General features: G+C 36.0%; 1 protein-coding gene across 1 annotated transcript; it reads right to left on the bottom strand.

Moving 5' to 3' along the window:
- Positions 1–2,794: 2,794 nt before the first annotated feature.
- Positions 2,795–14,478, bottom strand: TMEM244 (transmembrane protein 244). Its single transcript, XM_085544310.1, has 6 exons — positions 14,385–14,478; positions 9,124–9,209; positions 8,469–8,542; positions 5,993–6,118; positions 4,306–4,350; positions 2,795–3,123 (listed from the first exon to the last, which is right to left on the bottom strand). Exons 1-6 carry the CDS (start codon positions 14,415–14,417, stop codon positions 3,029–3,031), a joined length of 459 nt encoding a protein of 152 aa, XP_085400436.1. The 5' UTR covers positions 14,418–14,478; the 3' UTR covers positions 2,795–3,028.
- Between the last annotated feature and the right edge of the window lie 5,622 nt (positions 14,479–20,100).

The following is a 20,100-nucleotide window of genomic DNA, read 5'->3' as shown; positions in this document are numbered from 1 at the left end:
TCTCACAATCTTTGTTATGAGAAATAAATCACCATTTGGAAAAAGAGTGAATACAGAGCCATTTAGGGAGAGGGCTGAATTGAGGACAGTGATGATCTATCTCAGTAGGTGGTTCAGTATGATGAGAAAGAGTTCTCTCTGGAAAGAAATATTTAAATGACTCTAAGTATAGTGCTATTAAGATATGGCATTTGTGTACTGTTCCACTGATTTCTGCAGATAATGCCTGCATCTTCCCTGTGAACTCTGCCTATAATCTCAGAGTAGAAAAGGATAAATTCTCCCTCTGCTTGTAGGATTTTCTAGTGTATCTACACTCCTATGATATCTGTGCAAATTCATGACTGTTAAACTGTACCAAAAGGTATTCAATACTGAAGAACAAACCCATGCCATCTCAACTAGACACTATTCTTGGGCCAGGTAGCAAAGAATACTGAAAATCCCAAGGCATTATCCACAAATAAATCACTGATTTTAGTGGCATCTACAGATGTGGAGATCATCTTCTCTTGAACAATACAGACACAAGCAAAAATGTGTTGTGGCTTACACATAGCAATTGTGTTGTGAGGCTCCAGTGTCACAAGTTCAGCCTACAAGTCTTTCCTTCTTTCACAGATATTGCACATTTATGTGTTCTCCATTCCTGCTTTCATTTTCTTTTATTCCAGATACTTTTGGTGTTGTTTTTTCTCTAATGCTCCATCTACTATTTTCCTTACTTTCCTTCTGCGTTCTGTAGTGGACTTTTCTCATAGTCTTTGGCAATTCTGTTGAGAAATATATACAAAGCCCTTCTTTTCCTCCAGGGGACCATCTTCCCTACCTGTCTAGAATGTTATCAATGAATCACACACAAATTGGTCAGGTGTGTCACTTTTTATTGCTCCAGAAATAATCACTTTTGTCATATTCCAAAATGCCATTTTGGTGCAAAATGTAGAAATCACACAGATATGACCTCTGAAACCTTCTAACCATACAGTGCCCAAACAGATATAGCTGATATTGCTTATATAATAGAAATCTGTTTGTGTGATGAGAACTTGGTCTACTCTTTAAACATTATTTGTAATATTTATCATTGATGATCAATATAAAAATAGACACTTGGGAATAACATACAATGCTGAAATTGTCTCATCATTACATATATGAAAGTAATGCACAAACCTCTTTTTTTTAAATAATACTAAGGTTACTCGCTATGGTTCTGACTGTGCTTGTTTTTCTAGCACTAGCCAAGTTGTTCATGCTTTGGAGAGATTCTGTGGATAAAGCTCTCTTCATGTTGCCTGAAGGTATTTTCTTACCAATGGTTTAAGATTTTAAATAAGGAAGAAAAGTTTAAAATGTCAAGACTGAGCAACAGAACTATTGCAAGCTGCAGCTGGGCTGACACCTGTGTAGGAAAATCTTGACAGTTTAAAAATAGAAACTTGTTCCATCCATGGATTAACTCTATATCTAATCCATGTTCTGGCACATGGTACCCTACCTACATGTGCAAACTGCATACTGACTAGGACAGAGATATGGTTTTACACTGAACTATTTAATTCCCATCAAATTTACAGTTTTAAACTGAAAGAAACAGCAAAAATGAGTGAATATCTTTCAGGCAGATAACACCAGTCAGCTGTGGGCTCACTAATATTTATGGAGATACACATGTATTGAAATCAAAGGGATGGCTCAATCCAGCCATCAGTGCAGGCTGGTTAATCAACTCCCTAGAATTATCCTTGCTGACTTCAGTATGCAGCATATTATACTTCATTTGATCTTATTGAGCTACTTATTGAGTCTATATATATATATATATGCAGTTTGTCTCTAAAATTACTAACATATCTGCCATTCACAGAAGACAATCTCACTTTTGTGAGACTGAAAAGTGCTTCTCATGTGCATGTACTTTCAATATTAAAATGTACATGCAAATTATAAAACTTGCAGTGCCTTCTAATATGTTGGATTAGATCATGAGAAGACGGATTCTTCAGAGGCATTGTCTGTTGAGTCAGATTAAGGCAAATAAAACATTGCACTCCTGTACGAACACCAATCCAGCCCTGCTCTTCTAAGCAAACTGCAGTTGAATTTCAATCACTAATGTTGCATTTAAAATGAAATTGCTTTCTGGTAATTTTGCTGCTAGGATTTTCTTTTGGTTAAATGGATAAAAAGCTAGTTGAAGTCACTACTGTCATTGGTTTGTGTTTGTTTTTGTTGTTTTGGGGTGTTTTTTTTTGTTTGTTTGTTTGTTTTTAATTACAACTATCCACAGACCAGAAGTTTGGCATTTTTCCACACACAGCTGGGGAGGAGAGAAAGAGGTATGTAAAAAAGTGCCTGCTGGTAACATTTGCTTTCCTCATTCCAGAACAATCACACCATAACTGAATCATTACTTCAAGACAGAATAGCCTGAAGCTGTCGTAGAAAACATGTAACTGTAACATCCTTGGAAGTTGAGAAGTCAACCAAATATTAGTGGTTGTAAACCCGATTAGTTCTGTCTTGGTCACTGTGTAGGTAAGAGCTTTAAGATGGAAAGAGATACAGAGCAGTGTGCTGTTCAAGGAAGTCAAGGGTTTGCCAGTAGATGTTGCCTTAAACTTACACTGATTTATACCAGCTGGGATGATGCTCAACTTCTGCAGTGCTCATGAAAGGACAGACTACAACAGATAACAATTGCTTTGAAGACATTGAATACAGGTTCATTTCTCCCTGTATGAGTATTACATCATTGCTCTTATAGTCTTGTTTGTTTGTTTGTTTGTTTGTTTGTTTTTAAAAATACAGCGTATCTAATTATTTGATGAATGGAATACATACATACAAAAGCTGAGTGATTACATACAACAGCTAAAAGTGATGACATTGACCTTGCAAACAAATTTAAGATATAAGAGGTGAATTATTAACCTTACAATCAGTTTCTAGCTTCATTTCAATTGTGTTGTGTAAAAAATCTTAGAAATTATATTAAAATAAATGCAGAATCTAATTTTCCTTTTCAAAAATCATCTAGAACAGGGTAAATGAAGTTGTCTTTAAATAAACAATATGCCAAAATCTGTCCTCCGCAAATCATAGAAATTACTCCAGATCCTGAAAGAAAATACAAAGCTGTTTAGTATTAATTTGTATAGTGCAATGCAAACATTATAATAAAACATAAAGCAACCCTTCTTTTTGACTTTTGTTTTTGTTTTTTGTTTTTTAATAGCCTGCTCACTTAAACTCTTTGCCCAAGATTTAATCACCAACGAAGAGATCAGTTCCAGCAATTTATGATACAAAGCCAGCTGCAGTACAGGGAATTTATTTGCCTGTCTTCGTTAGGAATTACTACAGCTATTGATCCTTGTTATCCATCATAAAAGAAAGAAGAATGGATTCCAGTACTTTCTCCTTTTAGTTATTTTTCATGATAATGTATTCTAGCTTAGGACTATCCTTCAAATTTTGAAAAATAATAAAACATTCCAAAATACATGTTTGCCATTCACTGTAGGGAAATGCGATGAGTGAGGATCTATCCAATCTGTCATAGATATCTGCTCATAGAAACACGGAGAATCAGAATCAGAGAATCAGAGAATCAGAGTATCAGAAAATGGCCTGGGTGGGAAAGGACCTCAAGGATCATCAGTCTCCAACCCCCTTGTCTCAGGCAGGGCTGCTAACCTCCACATTTAATACTAAACCAGGCTGCCCAGGGCCCCATCCTAACTGGTCTTGAACACCTCCAGGGATGGGGCATCCACAGCCTCCCTGGGCAGCCTGTGCCAGCACCTCAACATTCTCTCTGTGAAGAACTTCCCACTGATATTCAACCTAAATCTTCCCTCTCTCAACTTAAAACCACTTCCACTTATCCTATCCACTTTCACATTGTTCATAAAAATTATTTTTGATCTCTATTTATTTCCACTGACTGTAAAGACTACTAAGGAAGGCTAGCTTCGAAAATTGTCTATTTGACACCAGAATTAGACGCCATAGATAATTTGATTAGTCAGGACTTAGCATGACTCATTTCAGCAACACGAACATATCTGCTATTTGTTAGGAAGATTATCATAAGCTGAATACATTCTGGTCTTAAAATAGATGTCAGCCCAGTGTTACTTGTCTGCGATCTTACAAGAAATGTCGATGAAAAACATATATCTCTCTTCCTTAAATATTGTCAATTCCCAAATTACTGAGACTACAATAGAAAAAAAATGAATACTGTAAAAAACATTTTTCTAGATTCTAAAAACTTAAAGTCAAAAGATATTATACCTAGTGCAATCCACCAATGTAACATCAGAGGAAATTCGGACATAACTGGAAGGAGGAGAAAAAGAGAAACGTACATATGTGAACAATAATGATGAGGATATGCAAATATTATATTATTAAATACAATACCTGCTTAGTTATCTTTTATACATTCTATGCATTTTATTGTTGAAATTGCAAACTGCTATTGAGATACTCATCGTTCAGATACTTGATCACACCATTATGCTCAGTGGGTGAGCAATAACCCTGGGAACCAAATCTTAAATAGTACAAGTGTGTGCTAAGCTGAGGATTTTGATTGTAAAATCTCTGAAAAGGGAATTCATTTATTATTACATAACAGAAACACTGCTTGCTTGGTAGGTAGTCGATACACTCCTGCAATGCAAATGATTTCATCTGCCTGACAATTTCAATTTGATGGGTTATAACAGCATGTGAGAGACAGAGCTGTATCCTGCAAGTGATCCCTGTTACCTGGCATGCTCTGCCACATGTCTTGCAGCTACCTCTGCCTTATGTGAGCCACCCCACATCTCCATCACGTGACTGATGTGAACCAGTGCAGCCCCATTAGGGTTGGCAGGGCTGTGGAGCAGTGAACTGGAAGGCACACTGCATGCTCCACTGTTTGAGTTCAGCAGCACAGCCTGGGATGCTCATCTGAAAGAACTAAGAGCAGCTCTGCATTGTTTGGAGATCAAAGTGTGCCATGTGATATTATGATAGAAGATAGCCTACTGCATAAGAAAGTGCATTTTGTGGTATTTTTTGTAAATTTCCTGATTCAAGTATGAAAAATAATAATATTAATGAGGAATAACAGCAACTTAAATTCCATGAAATCAAATTTAGTAAATGAAAATTATGCTTTATTTTTACATTCAGCTCTTTTTTAGTTTCTGAAGTACCTTGACATGGAATAGAATAGAATAGAATAGAATAGAATAGAATAGAATAGAATAGAATAGAATAGAATAGAATAGAATAGGAATATAGAATAAACAGATGATGCACTGGAAAGTGGAAGATCAATTATTTTGTAGTAGAGAGGGAGTTCAAATTAGTCAGTGATGTTTTTTTCCTAATCCTAATTCTAGAATAAAAGCATTACATTCATCTTTGTAGAAGAAAAAACTTCCATGTGAGCTCTGTCACCCAGGCCTTTTCCCTTGGTTCCTTCCAAAGGAGAAGAGTTCCAGAGAAAACAAATAAACAAACAAACAAATAACACTTCAATGGTAAAATCCATTATCTTCTTCAATGAGGTTTTAGTTCTAATATTTGAACTTAGTATGCTGAGGCAAACTCCATTTTTACTTTGAACTAACGTTGGAGTGTTAGTGAGTCAGAAGTGGACAGCTCTGAATTTCTCGTTTTAGAGAACACACCTCCAGAAGTTGTCTCTAGGATGAGTATTTCACATTAGCTGCCATTACAGATTGCAAAATAAATCTCTGAAATATTTATAACAGAAATGTATCTCTAAATACCGTAACAAAAACAGAATTGATGTTTAGAAGTAAAAATTTAAATACATGTGTAAGTCAAGTGGATGGAAAGCAGAGGTGCATGTATTCAGCTCCAAGGAAGAATGATAACCCATGGCACAATGGGTGAGCCATGGTCACTTAGTCCTTCTTTATGTGATACTATACATATATTTAGCAGAAAACAAACTTACCAATGGAAGTTATGATGATATGAATAACAGTAACCGTTACAGCATAATCCCAAACCCATTCTTCCACCACCAGGGCAAAGAGCAGACCGCAAACGAAAAAAGTAATTTCCAATGAGATTACAAGAACTGAAAATGAAAATAGAATATTTACTCCAAGAACAGATTTGAAAATCATTTCCTCTTATGCCCAGGTAATAGCAATAAGAATTTAAAATCTCTGAGACAGTGTTATGCAAATTATGTTTGATTAGGTCAAATATTACTCTAGTGCTTTGATTATAAAGTTCATTTCTAATTTTACCACAAACACTGCAAGGGTTCTATACTGATTTACCCATAGACTTACAAACGTTCTTTATTTTTTAAAAAACTTAGGGATAAGCAGGGGGAGGACCAGTGCTCTAGTTCTTTCTTAAGGAGAAATAGTGTGGAAAAAGACCCAGGGTCTTTGCACATGGCACTAAATAGACTCGGTTGATACAGACATAGGTCAACTCTTCCTCTTCCGAAATAGAGCAGTGTGGTTAAGGGTTTACATCCAGTACAAAACTTCATAGCTTTCTCTCTGTCTTCTGCTTCACATCATGTATGTGTAGCAGTGCAAGTTAAAGACAAGACACATAAGGGGAAATAGAGCAGAAAGCCATCCCCATGAGCTGAGCACAGGCCATCCCTTTTGATCTCATGGGTCCACATCACACCAGGCTAGCAGGAGCTGATTGGGAAATGCCTGCTGGTCACTCAGCAATGCCCTGGGTGTAACAATAACAGAACACTAGTACTTCATGTAATTTTCAATTTAAGGTCTTTTACTTCTTCTTTTTAAGCACCTATACATATTGAAATAATATTTTACCAGATATATAAATTTATTTTACCATTGCAGTAATGTAATACCTAACATTACTGTAGCTCAGAAAGAGCACTATTATTTTTTCACTGTATTTAATTTATACATCTGGCAGCATTTTGTGACTCAGTTTTATTCCATTCTTTAGACAGTCAATTATTTCCTACTGTAATCTAGATCTTTCACCCAGCAGTTAAAAGAAATGTAAGAGCATAAAAGAAAAAAAATAAACAAGTATAAAACCACAAATGGTTAGGAAAACAGAAAATACACTTCAAAAAAAGTACTCTTTGACAATGCAATTTATTTCTTATTAAAGTTAATTTTAATAGTATCTACTTATTTTTTTCCAGTAATTCTATAACTTCAAAAGCATGCTCAATGTAGGCAGTTGCACTGAAAGTTTTCCATTAAACTGGGCCACAACTGTAGCTCTGAGCTGAGCTGAGATTTACATTTTTATTTCCAGCCTATCTTTCAATGACATCATTCCACTTTTAGCAGGCATGAGTGAGACTCTTGTACAGACTAGTTCTCATTTGTAATGCCATTCAGAGAGCTCAGCTGTGTCTCTGAGTCCACAGACTTTGAAGAGACCTGCCCAGGTTTTGCTGCTCCACATTATTGCATGAGTTGGATGGAAGGAAATACTGAATTCTAACCATAGACATGGTTATCACAAATCATAACCATGACATAGTGGCTGTCTTTGGCACATTAAACACGTCCTGCATCGAACTCTGATATAATTTTGGAGCAAAAAATGTCATGTTGAGATACAGTAATTACATCAGGGCCCTGAAAAAGTAGTTCCAATGGAATATGATTAAATTTTCTTTTCCATTGCTGCAAATGGAATGTTCTTTTTTTTTTCATCTGAAATCCACATTGGCACTGTACAAATATTCATGCATTTTTAACATTCTTTTTAACACGATCAACTGAACAATTTGCTTTTAAGCAGTTCTAATTAGCATTTCTAATCATAGGGGATGTGGTTTTCCTTTGCAAAACAGAATGCAAGTCTGGTAAAATTTCGTGTATGCGTGTGATTTTTAAACGATAGTTTAGGAACGTGAATATTTTTGAAGGCTTCAGACAAAGCTGCAGGAATTTGTGTTAGGATGCATAAAGGTCCATTTAGGAGCTGAATTACGATAAAACTCCAACATTTTAATGTCCATTATATTCAGGCATTACCAAAGCAAAATTTCCATGAGTTGGATACAACCTATTCTTCAGTTTCTGAGTCCATTACAGTTCATGAGAAATATGTTATGATATGAAAGTTATATTTAATAATTTTTTGTGGAGCTTTACAGAAAAGAGGTCATCATTCTCTTGTGAAAATTCAGCATCCTGGTACAGTAGTACGTTGCTTTCAAATGATCAAGATCAGAACACCTCAAGGAAATGCTTGGTAATCATCTGATTAATGAACAGCAATATATAAATGAAAAGTGAAGCAAACATGAATAAAGATTTAAATGCAGTGTAGTTAAAATACTGGAAATATTATCATTGCTAAAAAGAGTCTGAAATATTGCCTATAAGGAAGACAAGTTTACATCTAGATATGATCTATTTTCTTGACTCAGAAAAAACATAGAAACAAACTTAAATTACCTAGATAGTGTGGGTTAAGCCATGATGGGTTTGTCTTAAAATCAAAAGGTGCCAAACCATCCAACATTTTAACCCTGTAGAAATAGAATAAATATATTTAACCACAGCTTTAATTTTCAATAAAAATGTAAAGACTACATGATGAATTATTGGTCCTTTTAAAATAAAATTTCAAGTAAAATATTCTGGACTTTACAGGCTTTTTCTACATTTCATTCATGTTTTGATCTTGCCCTCAGTGATCTCAGTTTCTGTGATCTCCACTTCTATTTAAGATATGTCTGGCACTATACATTCTAATCAATAGTTTCTTAAGGGAAGATAATTTCTCTTTCATATTGACTATAACGTCTTTCCTTTTTAATTTTTTATGTTATATTTCTCTCATGTTCATTTACTTACAGGGTGAAAGTGCAAGGAAGTATATTACAGCCAGCATTTTGTATTGCTTTTGAGTATCCTTTTACTGATATACAAAGGCATTGGTTACAACAATTTAATGAAGACTTGGTTACAACAGTTTAGCTGAATTTAGAAAACACACTCGCAGAATAGCTGAGACTGAATGCCTCTTGTCCAGAGTCACTGCTCAACCAGATATATCCTATGTATCCAGCTGTAGCACATGGTTATAGTAAAGGTAAAGATGTCTTACTTGAATATGGCAAAGCAAACAGAAAGGACCACATAGTACACAGTGTAGAAAACTGCCATGCATATCAACAGGTTCACCAGAACAACCTGAGAAAGAGAAAAAGAAAATCTAATGCTATGTTTACAGTATGTATATAATTGTCAAAAATAAATCCAGATTTCTGTCAAGCATAATATTTTAGAGAATATCATATTTAGCCAGAAGTTGCTGATTACAAAAATACTGTTAGAAGCTTTTTCCTACATTTTGGCTCCTGATGTTATAATGCATGGGTTTTTTTGTTTTTGTTTTTGTTTTTTAATGGTGTATCTACTACTCAGCTATTGAGTTTATAAGCATTCAGAGAATGAGAAGTGTATTTATTGACAGTTACTACACTGGTGACCCCTTTAAGATCACTCGGATTTATAGCCAGCTTAATTTTTAACTTAAAAGAAATGCTACATTGTAATTATGTTGAAACTGTATATAAATAAAATGTAGAAAATTGCAAGGAGTAACTAGTAAGTTTTCCAGCCCCTAGAAGATATGTCATCCCAGTATTTATTTCCAAAGCTATGGATGTAGACAACTTAAGTGAGTAATATGAGATATCTGTCAAAAACCTTTAGAGATCAATTGCTTGTTTATTTAAAATAAATAAAATCAAACTCCAAATTAGTAACAAACTAACTAACAGAACAACGACAAAACAAAATAAGCATACGAGTTTCAGAAAGTTACCACTATTTTATGATCCAGCACTAAGTCTTTAAGAGGAGAGAAAAACTTAGTCTTCACTTCTCATCTGAAGTTTCAGAAGTAACACAACCAGAGAAGAAGACTGAAACTTAACCTGACCGTGTCCATAAAATGTCTTCAGATCTTTTCTTTTCAAGAGAAACATTACTTATGGCTCTGCTTGGTTGACTTCCTGAATTATCCAGGCCCTAGGGCTCATATTAATTCACATAGGTATGGGGTAAAATTATGTTTTAAAGGTTAATGTACTTTGGAAACAAAAATAGATTCATGCTAATGCAGAACACCGTCATTTTTTGTTTATCTGGGATGATACAACAACATTCTAGTTTTTTAATTGGGCCACTGGGAGTGGGGATTGCTGTGCATCACATTTGAGTAACTGCTCCAGCAATATTGTGTGCTTACCTGAGAACAAGAGACTGAAGACATATACTACAGTCTGTTAGGGTAGTAAATAAAATCAGTTATTTTCTATAAATTCCTATTTGTTGTGCATTTTCTCAGTTTATCTGGTGCTTTACCGTGTCATATTTATCTTTCTCTTAACCAACTGAAGAACTGGAACAAGTTGTCCAGAGAGTTGGTGGATTCTCCATCTCTGGAGACATTCAAGGGTCTTCCTCTTCCATATGTGTTCTACCTTTCCCCTATTAGAGCTTTTTTTTTTCCCATTCTTATCTGAGTATTCTTAAGCCTACATTTCACTTCACATCTTTCTTTACTTCATGCTGCTAGTATTTGATGCCTTATTTCTATACTTTTTATGATCCTTTATGTTCTGACTGTAACTGAATGCTCTTATGAAATTCAAAGATGCCATGGAAACCTGACACCTTATGCCACAATGGTAGTCTCTTCTTAGTTATTCTTCCACATTTTCATATTTCTGAGGTCCAGCAAAACTTAATAAGTGGTAATAGGTCCTCCTTCATTGTGCACTGGCGTGTTTTTCAGACATAGACAACAATTATTTCTCTTTGTATTTATCTTGTTCTCCAATGAAAGAATGTGAACATGAACACTATTAACAGCAACATCCTCACAGGAAAAACTGTAGATGGCCCATAATAAGGGCATAATGATCATTCTGATCCCTTACCTACCTATTCTGGTGCCTCTAGATACCAATAATTATTTAGCAGAAGCTAAATCCATTTCAGCTTTTAGTGTATCTCCTTCACTTAACTTCAAAGTAAAAGCTGAATGGCAGAAAATGCATTCTTAAGAATACATCAGGGTGGTTTGTATAACATTTACTCAAGATGTCTGTACCTTGTGTGTGGTGACTCATCCTACCCTAAAGAATTCAAACTTCCACTTTCAAGAAAACATCCATATCCTACTTGCTGTAATTTCTGTGAAAGAAAGGGAGAGGAAGGCTAAGCATGGGGTGAAGCGTCTCTCCTAAGAAGACAGGCTGAAGGAACAGGGTTTGTTTAGCCTGGAAAAGAGAAGTCTGCAGGGAGACCTCACTATGGTTTCCCAATTTTTAAAGGGAGTTTATAAACACAAAGGTAATAAACTTTTTTAATGGGTAGGTAGTGGTGGGACAAGGGGGAATGCTTTTAAACTAAAAGAGGGGAGATTTAGATTAGAAGTCAGGGAGAAATTATATACTGAGAGAGTGGTGAGGTGCTAAAACAGGTTGTGCGGAGTGTCTGTGCCCCATCCCTGGAAGTGTTTAAGGCCTGTCTGGATAGGGCCCTGGACAATCTGATCTAGTACTTGATCTAGAGACTGTCAATCCTGCCTGTAGTGCAAGAGTTGGAACATGATGTTCCTTGAGGTCCCTTTTAACCCAAGCCATTCTATGATTCTCTGATTCATGGCCATACTTTTCCCTGACTAATTATTTTTACTTTCATGGAATCACAGAATCACAGGGTTTGGACTGGTTCTCAAGAGATCACCAAGTTCAATCCACCGCTAAAGAAGGTACCCTAAAATAGGTTGCACAGGTAGGCATCCAAACAGGTAGAATAAGTATAAGGACATGGAAAGCACAACTATGCAGCAATGAAGGATTCAGCAGTGCGTATTTCGAATTCTATTGAGCCAGAGATTGTGTCTGTGTCATCTTACTGGGGTTTCCTTCCATTATTTTTTCCAACTGTCTTTCAATGTCTAGAATAACTCATGAAAAAAAAAACATACCACAGTTTAATTCTGGGTGTTTTAAAAAGGAGCCTAAACCTACTGAACAGAAATTTGAATAACTAGTTTGTGAAATATCCTCTAGTTCTTATGTCATCTGAAATTGTTAATATTTTGTTCCTTTCTTATGCTTTGCTCTGTTATCCCTGATTATTTCTAACTCAACATGGTCCTATGTGGCAGACATTTAAGATGAAACCTTCTCACCTAAGTCCCACCAAATATGAAATCTGTACCTCATCAGTGATTGCTGTTTTTAAATAAAACACAGTTCTGAGTCAAGATTTCAATTAAGAAAAACAAAAAATGTAAGCCAGTTCTGAAATGTAATTTTCCTTCTTATTTAATTTGTTGTATGTTGGTAAAAGCTGCTGAAAAATCAGACCTTATTCAAGGAGGCAGTGTCTCTGAAAAGAGCTACAGATGAACATTAGCTCAAGCTAATTCAGTTTTAGGAGCTTCCCTTTCCATTGTGTGGTACAAAACAAGCCCTTAAGGCTTTATGTTTTAAGGTGGGAGAATATGAAGATAAGTGAGGAAGCAGTACTACCTCTAAGTATAGGATTAGGGAACACAAAGTGGCATCCAATTTAGCATCAGCAAATTTTAAGTATGTTAAGAAATGAAGAAGGTGCAGAGAAGAGCCATAAAAGAGAGCTGATGGCTAGAAATGCTTTTTTCATTAGGACTACAACTCTAAAGAGGTCAATCTGTTTAGTTCTGAAGGCTGATTTGATTATGATGGATAAGTACCTTTGCAGGCAGAAAATACCAGGTACTTAGGGGCTCTTTAATCTATCAGAAAAGCCATATGAAGTAAACAGCTGTAAGTTATAGCTAGACAAATGGAAAATATACATGAAAGATATTTTTAACTGTAAAGGCAATTAGTTAATGGAACAAACTGCCTTTGGTAATAATGGATTATTTAAAGCAAAACCAGGTGCCTCTCTGGATAAAGCTTCACTTGAACATCTCCAGTGTTTACTTTGCCATGTGATAAATAATATACTTAGAGAACCATCTGATATTGATGGAAGTGTGGACCATTTTCCAAATGGTTTATGTTATTTTTATGTTGCTAAATATGAACGGTGGAAGTACATCACTGTATCTATGTCCCACAAGTACATGAAACAGTAGGCAAGGAACTCATTGTACCCATACAAACTAATATTTGTCAATATGTAAATGTCCAGAAGAGTCTTCTACTATTCTATTTCTATTATTTCACTAAAGTAAAATAAAAATGGAGAATGATTAGTGTCTTGTCAGCTGGTTTTCTCTGACGGCAAAATACAGCTTTCCCATTTCCTGTATCGTTACTATTATTCCAAATGGCAATTGGCCAAATAACCTATGTGATCTTTTCCTTGATGTACTCCATGGCCACTGCAGTGTTTATTGACTGCAGTGTTACTTGCAAGTGACATGCGGCCCCTTCTGCCCCAAAAGTATCCCAAAACATTGACAGATGAATCTATGGCACATTTTTTGTGAGAAATATTTTCACTTTATTTCTCTGGGCTGGCACACATTCCCTGGAATTCTCTCTTGTCTGCCTCCTGTAAGCCTTATCTGGTCCAGATGCAGATTTGTACTGTAATAAAAGTGGTAAGACAGGACTGAAGTGAAAATAACAAGGCTGAAGAAAGACTCTGAGCTGATGGCCTAATGACCTTTAATTACAGTAGGTAAATTCCTGGCCTCTCTTGAAGTCAGTGAAAAACTTGCTTTGGTTTCAAAGGCCTGGGATTTTTCTCTCTTTTCCCAGAATATTAGTCGCTGTGTAAGAGACATGGTGAAGTATTAGAGTGCTTTGCACAGTCAAGGAAGCTAAAGAAAGACATGCAGCTCAGTGCTAAGAATATGATCTTATTGAATTGAAACCCTTTGAACAATTTCCAGTTGTGTCACATTCGATTATTTTTAACCTTTCCACTGAAAATTATATATATATATATTTTATATCAAAATATATTTTATTTTCAAACTTATTGTTTTCCCTTTCTAACAAGTTAAGAACTACAAAGCCATTTATTATATGCCAAAGGCAGTGAAAGAAAGAATTTCAGGAATATACCAGTGTCATTAAACTTAGGATAAAATTCCATGATTATATCTCATACTACATCACTCCATATATTTTGAAATCCTTGTAATAAAATATACTTTGCAGTACTTATTATCAGAAAGATTGGATAAGATCTCCTGTGCTATTTACTTTTTTGAAAATGAACATTAAGAAGTACTCCATAACAACGAAAGCAACTCCTTTTTCAAGATCTGCAGGGCTGACTAACACTCTAAATACTACTATTACTCTAAGTACTACAGCACTATACACACTCAGTTCCCTTTACCTTGGTTTCAGCAGTTTTGACCTTGAGAGCCATGGACACATGATGAGTGAAAGGAAGTGTTGTTGCTATACTTCTTATGCCAATATCAACAGGAAGAAGCAGCTGTTTTTCACCCCAAAAAACATTCTTATAGGTAAGTACAGGGCAGAGTGAGGTAAGTTGATTGGATTAAATTGAATTGAGACAGAAGCCATCTGCGAGATAACTCTAAGCCGCTGAAGACCAAACAGAAAATCCTCCTCAGTGTCTTAATGCTTATACATTTGTATCTACAACTGGCAGAAGGCTATCTATGATTCTAATTCACCATTTAGGGACAAGATTATGAATAGTGTTTTCTTTTTTGTTTGAAAAAACAAACTCATTCTGTTTGAGTTTTTCAGCACTCATTTGATCACAGTTGATTAAGGTTGGCATACCTCCATACTTCCAATTAGTTTTACAATTTTTTAAATTAATTATGTTGATCATAGTTGTGGAGCAGTTCATTCTTCACCTTGTTCCTTGTTAACATTTTCCTTCTGACTATCACTTTATTACATTACATATAATTCACATTAGATTAGATATAATTAGGTTAAGAAATGATAGACTCACATTATGACTCTTCTTATTTCTTCAGGAGAATGAAATTTAGCATGCTTTAGAGAAGCTCCACCTTCCACTGAGCAATTCCTTAATGGATTTGGATTTGACTTTTTACAGATGCATTATGATTTATTATGCCATATTGGGAAAAAAAATTAGATCATATAAAGGAATGCTTCTGAAACTGAATGAACTTTTTTTCCCTATCACTGACATAATCTGTGCAGGTTTCATTATTGTTAGTGTCTTTTTAATCAAGTAAAATTAATGCTGTCTGGTTTATTATATGGTTTGTACAAAGCAAACAAAAGCTTTTACTCATGGATTTGATAGTACCAGGTTGTGAATACTGCCCAAGAATGTACAGGTAGTGTTGTGTGAAATTCCTTCCTGTCCCAAATATGAACACAAAGCCCTGTGCTTCAGTGTAGTACACAGTGATATCAAAGGAATAGAATGTAACAATGACAGTAAAAACCTAAATTAATTTGCATAAATTGTTGCAGTGCTAACCACACAAATGGCAGATTAACAAAAAAGTATTGGTTTTAGTAATTAATAAATGACTGAAAATAAACAAAAGGTTTCATCCAAAGAGCATCATGTCTATCCCAAGAAAACGGGGCCTAAAATTTGCATAAATCTATGCAGTAGCAGGATAACTGAAGAAAGTAATGGATTCCATTGGTTTAAGATCATTATTAAACATAATCATTCATGATTTACTCACTCAATCATTCTAACCAAAGTCTGAGGATAGAAACAAAGTCACTGAATTCCGTGGGTAGATAATGGAAGCTATAGGCATGGTTTTGCTGTTGAGACTCAGAAGTTCCTCTCATTCCTATTGTGAAGCTGAACACTTTAAGAGAAGACAGTATTTTTGCTGCAGCTTTGCTTCCATCCTGGAAACAGCTGGACTGTTGTAACAGTAACAAACAGCAGCAAATCAAAACTGGGAGTGGCAGAATTGTGTCTGATCCAAAATGCTGACTATAAGGCATAGTAGTGAATTAGAAAGATATTGTGTTGCTGCTGGCAAAATGTCCAGATAGTGGAATAGCCGCTTTTTATTTTCTTCTTCTTTTTTATTTTGTTTTGTTTTGTTTTATTTTTCTTCACTAGGTCAGCTACAGGAGATATAACAATTCCTATTCAGCACAGAGAGGCAAAAGACCATTTTTAGTACAGGTTAAACTAAATTATCTATTTTGTTTTCAGCTAACCATGTTTTTTTTAAATGATTTTTTCCAAAGCAATTAATTGTTAGTAATAAGATGAGGAAAAAATAGTGCTACCTTACCTTTTAACCCCTAGTTTTTCTGCTGTTTTGATTTACAGAAGCATCCAGGAAACAGTTGCTTTGATAGAGCATCTATGCCTTACTTCACATGTTTGGGAACAGTTAATAACCACTGTTATTTGGGATGTGGCTGTACGCATGTATTTTACTCCTATTGAGGAAGACTTAACAGTGATTAAAGCATAACTGCAGATAGCTAGAGAACAGAGATTCAGTACAGACAGCTTTTGAAAGTGAAACTGAAGATACATCTGTAGGCCATTATCTCTTTCAAGTGACATAATGACACAATACCTACTTCCTATCTGTTACTTGGGGCAAAACAAAAAGGCATTTTGTAATAATGAAGAGAAAAATTATAGAATCTTAGTGCTAAGTTTACTTTTAAGCTTATTATTTACATTTTAAATAAAATGTTCCAATTTAAGCCCTCAGTTTATAATGCTCTCTAATGGCACTGCAAAAATAACAGACAGCATTTGAGGAGGTGTATCATATGGGAATATAACAAGAATATCTATCATGGAAATCAACAAGTGGTTTGTGTTGCTGATGTGCTGACTATGGGCCATACAGCACACTATGCCTTCTGACACAAAGCCAGACCCAGGATTGTACTTTTTAGCTAGCTCCAAATAATACAGGGTCTTAGAATCAGGAAAATGACTGAAATCTGAAGAATGTTGATTCATTATCCTGGAATACTTAAGGAAAATACAAAGATCAACCAAATGGATGATATCTACAGTACATGTAGAGAAAGTCTTAATTCTCTGAAGGGTGATGACATCAAAACACGTGTACTCTGTCTCCATCTGCTGATGGGAGGAACAGTACTTAAATTGTGTGCAATGAAGAAGAGATTAGAGAAAAAAAAAAAAAAGGAAAAAAAAAAAGAGAGAGAGAGAGAAAAGTGGCCACTATTAAAAAAAAATAAATCACGCACTAAGAATATGTAAAGAAAATTTGATTGAAATGCACATTTGCTACAACTTTAACTGATAAAACCTTTTATCCTAGGAAAGACAAAGACCACACATAGGTTGATGCTGATCAGATGTGCATTAAACAATCTTACTATGACAGTCTGGCTCCTATATGAAAGGAGGGAGAATTGTGTCAGGCCTGGGGTCTATCTCCCTCCTTTCCTTGTTTAGCTGCTCTGCAGAATGGATACATTTTGAGAAACTGGAAATTTAAGAATTGAGTGGAAGCAGGAATGCACTTTCAATGATGCCGTTATTCCAGATTTTGTCAGATTGCTCTAAACAATGTCCCAACTCATGAAAATATCATGTAAATGAGCTTCCAGCTCCTGAAAAGTTGCCCCCCTTGAACTTCATGTAAAAGCTCGTGAACTCTAAAATGTTCATAGCATTAAACTAAAAAAAATGATGTCACTTTTTAATGTGCAAACTACAAATGAATTAGATTCTCAAAAAGATCATTAACCCCAATGAGCTGAACACATTCAATACAGAGCTTGAAACTGCTGGCAAAGAAACCAATTTTATAAGCTTTATTTATTCAAACTGTACATTGTTTTTATTGTTCACGAACAGCGTGGGATTGACAGAACTGGAAATGCAATCTTCTGTTTTTCTAGGGCTCTCACACAATTGTAACAAAGTAAACTTTCCACTCTGGCCTTACTATATGTCTAAGAAACAAGTTTAATTGGCTGCATTTTAAAAATGAATATTTGCCCTATCTGCTGAGCAGCTTAATGTGCTTATTACCGCAGTGCCATATTTTGGAGGTATTCTTGCATATATAGTTTAGTGGGAAAATTTGATGACTACAGTGAAGCTCTGAAAAGTCTCTTCAGGACTTAAGACCATAGAAAAAGGAGGAGATGGCTGTGAAATTACTGCTGCTGCTGGTAGACGAATGTATGTCATGCTGGATCAGGCAGCCTCAGGTAAGGCTCACTCGCACACCTGTGCTCACTCTGATTGCTGGCACCACGGCCATTGGGACCCTGAGCCACAGTCTGACTCCAGCTGCTGGCACAATGGACCCTGTGCAGACATGAGCATGGTTCCTTATCCAAGAGAGAATAAGAGTTTAAGAAGGAGATGGTTTGGACCACATCGATTTGGTGCAGACCATGACCAGACATGCATGCTGACTGGCAAAGTATCTGTGTGAGACTGGCTCTTTTTACCACCTTATCCCTCTATGTTCTCACATTTGTTCTTCTACTCATGAAAAACCCTCTTTTTCCAACTTTGGTAGCTCTCCTAAATGTCCTGCCATTAATCCTGTACTACACCCAAATGATCACGTACTGTGCACAAATCATCTGCATCCCATAATGTGCTCCACATCTGAGTAGCAATATTTTCCTTCTCAAAGGCTACCTGAGGGCTGCTCCAGCTGGACAGTGGTGGGCTTCTCACCTAGACAGTGGGTCTGGGGCTCTCCTAGGCAGGTCTGTGAATTGCCCAGGTGAGGTGTTTGCTCCTAAGGGTGAATGGTTTGGGCCTATGACTGCCACTGTGTCCCCATGTTCCCTGGGCTCTTGGAGATGAGTTGTGTCTCTCCTAAGGTGGGCCTGGAGGCAGGTTGGAGTATCAAGGAATTAGATGGGCCTGGAAAGGAGCCCTCAGTGGGATTCTTTGGGTTCCCCCTCCCACATTGTCTATCTGTATTCCTTCATGGATATGCAGATGGGCCATTGGCACATCGTCTAAAAGTTAACAAACCCGTTTTGCCAGCATTTGGAAAAGCCAAAATCTAGCTGAAAGGACTCAACAGGTGATTTTAGAATGGTCGAACATTTTATGGGACTCTATTTTATAACAGTGTGCTAGATGGCATGGACAGGAACCTCTCCAGCCAACATCTGATTTTACGTGCAATCTCATTTCTGTGCCCAAGAACGTTTCCAGCCACACCCTAATTCCCAGGAGTAGATGTAACTGTGAGGTCTATAAGAAAGGACCTAACAGACTTATTTTTGTTCACAGCAGGTGGTTGTTTGCTCAGCCCAGCAATGTATTGCACTAATTAACCATCTTCTTCTGGCACCCTGAGGAGAGATACCAAAACTGACTTGACCCGGTTTGCAAACCGAACACTTCCTTCATTTGCAGAAGTGTATTTTTTTGATGGAAGTACTGGTTTATGCACTGGCGAGGTAGTAGATAGAAATTTGCACTGCCAATAGCTACTGCAAATGTGTTGAAACACAACCAAGGGATAGCTGGGGAAGATCTACTGAGGACCATTCCATACTCACAGTTTTCCCTTTCTCTTCTAAGAGGTAATTTAAATAAACTTACCTCTGCTCTGTCACACGGCTTTTCAAATTATGCAGTAAATCATTCTGCATGTATTTTGTCCTGTTCATGTAGTGTGATCTTGCTGTTTCTTGGTGTATGAGGAAAGTGTTTTAAAAACAACAAACCTCTAAGCCAGAGATGTCTCTATAGAGGAGTCAGGATAAAGTGTGTCTTTTCTTATTAAATTGAAAAGTGATACAAATTAATGATGTTATTTGCAAGCTTTGGTTTGAACTCGTTCAGTGTAAGAAAATACAGAAATTCTAAAAGTGATTTGATGTAGAATAAACCACGTCCAGGATGGATTTCTATCTACAGCACTTTATTGTTTGTATTTATTTTTCTACATTCATGATGTAGAAAATTTATCTACATTCAACACACATTGCTTTTACTTAGAAAATAAGAATGCATAGTGTTGGAACAACCTTGTTACTCACATTCTTGCTCTCAGCAGGTTTTGAAATTACTGTGAAGATGGTGCTGAGGCATTGTTGATTTTCAGATCTGTCATTTCTAGAAAATAAAGATTCCTACA

The sequence above is a fragment of the Coturnix japonica genome, chromosome 3 (genome assembly GCF_054131305.1).
Source record: "Coturnix japonica strain WE chromosome 3, WE-NBRP24, whole genome shotgun sequence".
Lineage (NCBI taxonomy): Eukaryota > Metazoa > Chordata > Aves > Galliformes > Phasianidae > Coturnix > Coturnix japonica.
This window is presented reverse-complemented; position numbering and strand designations above follow the sequence as displayed.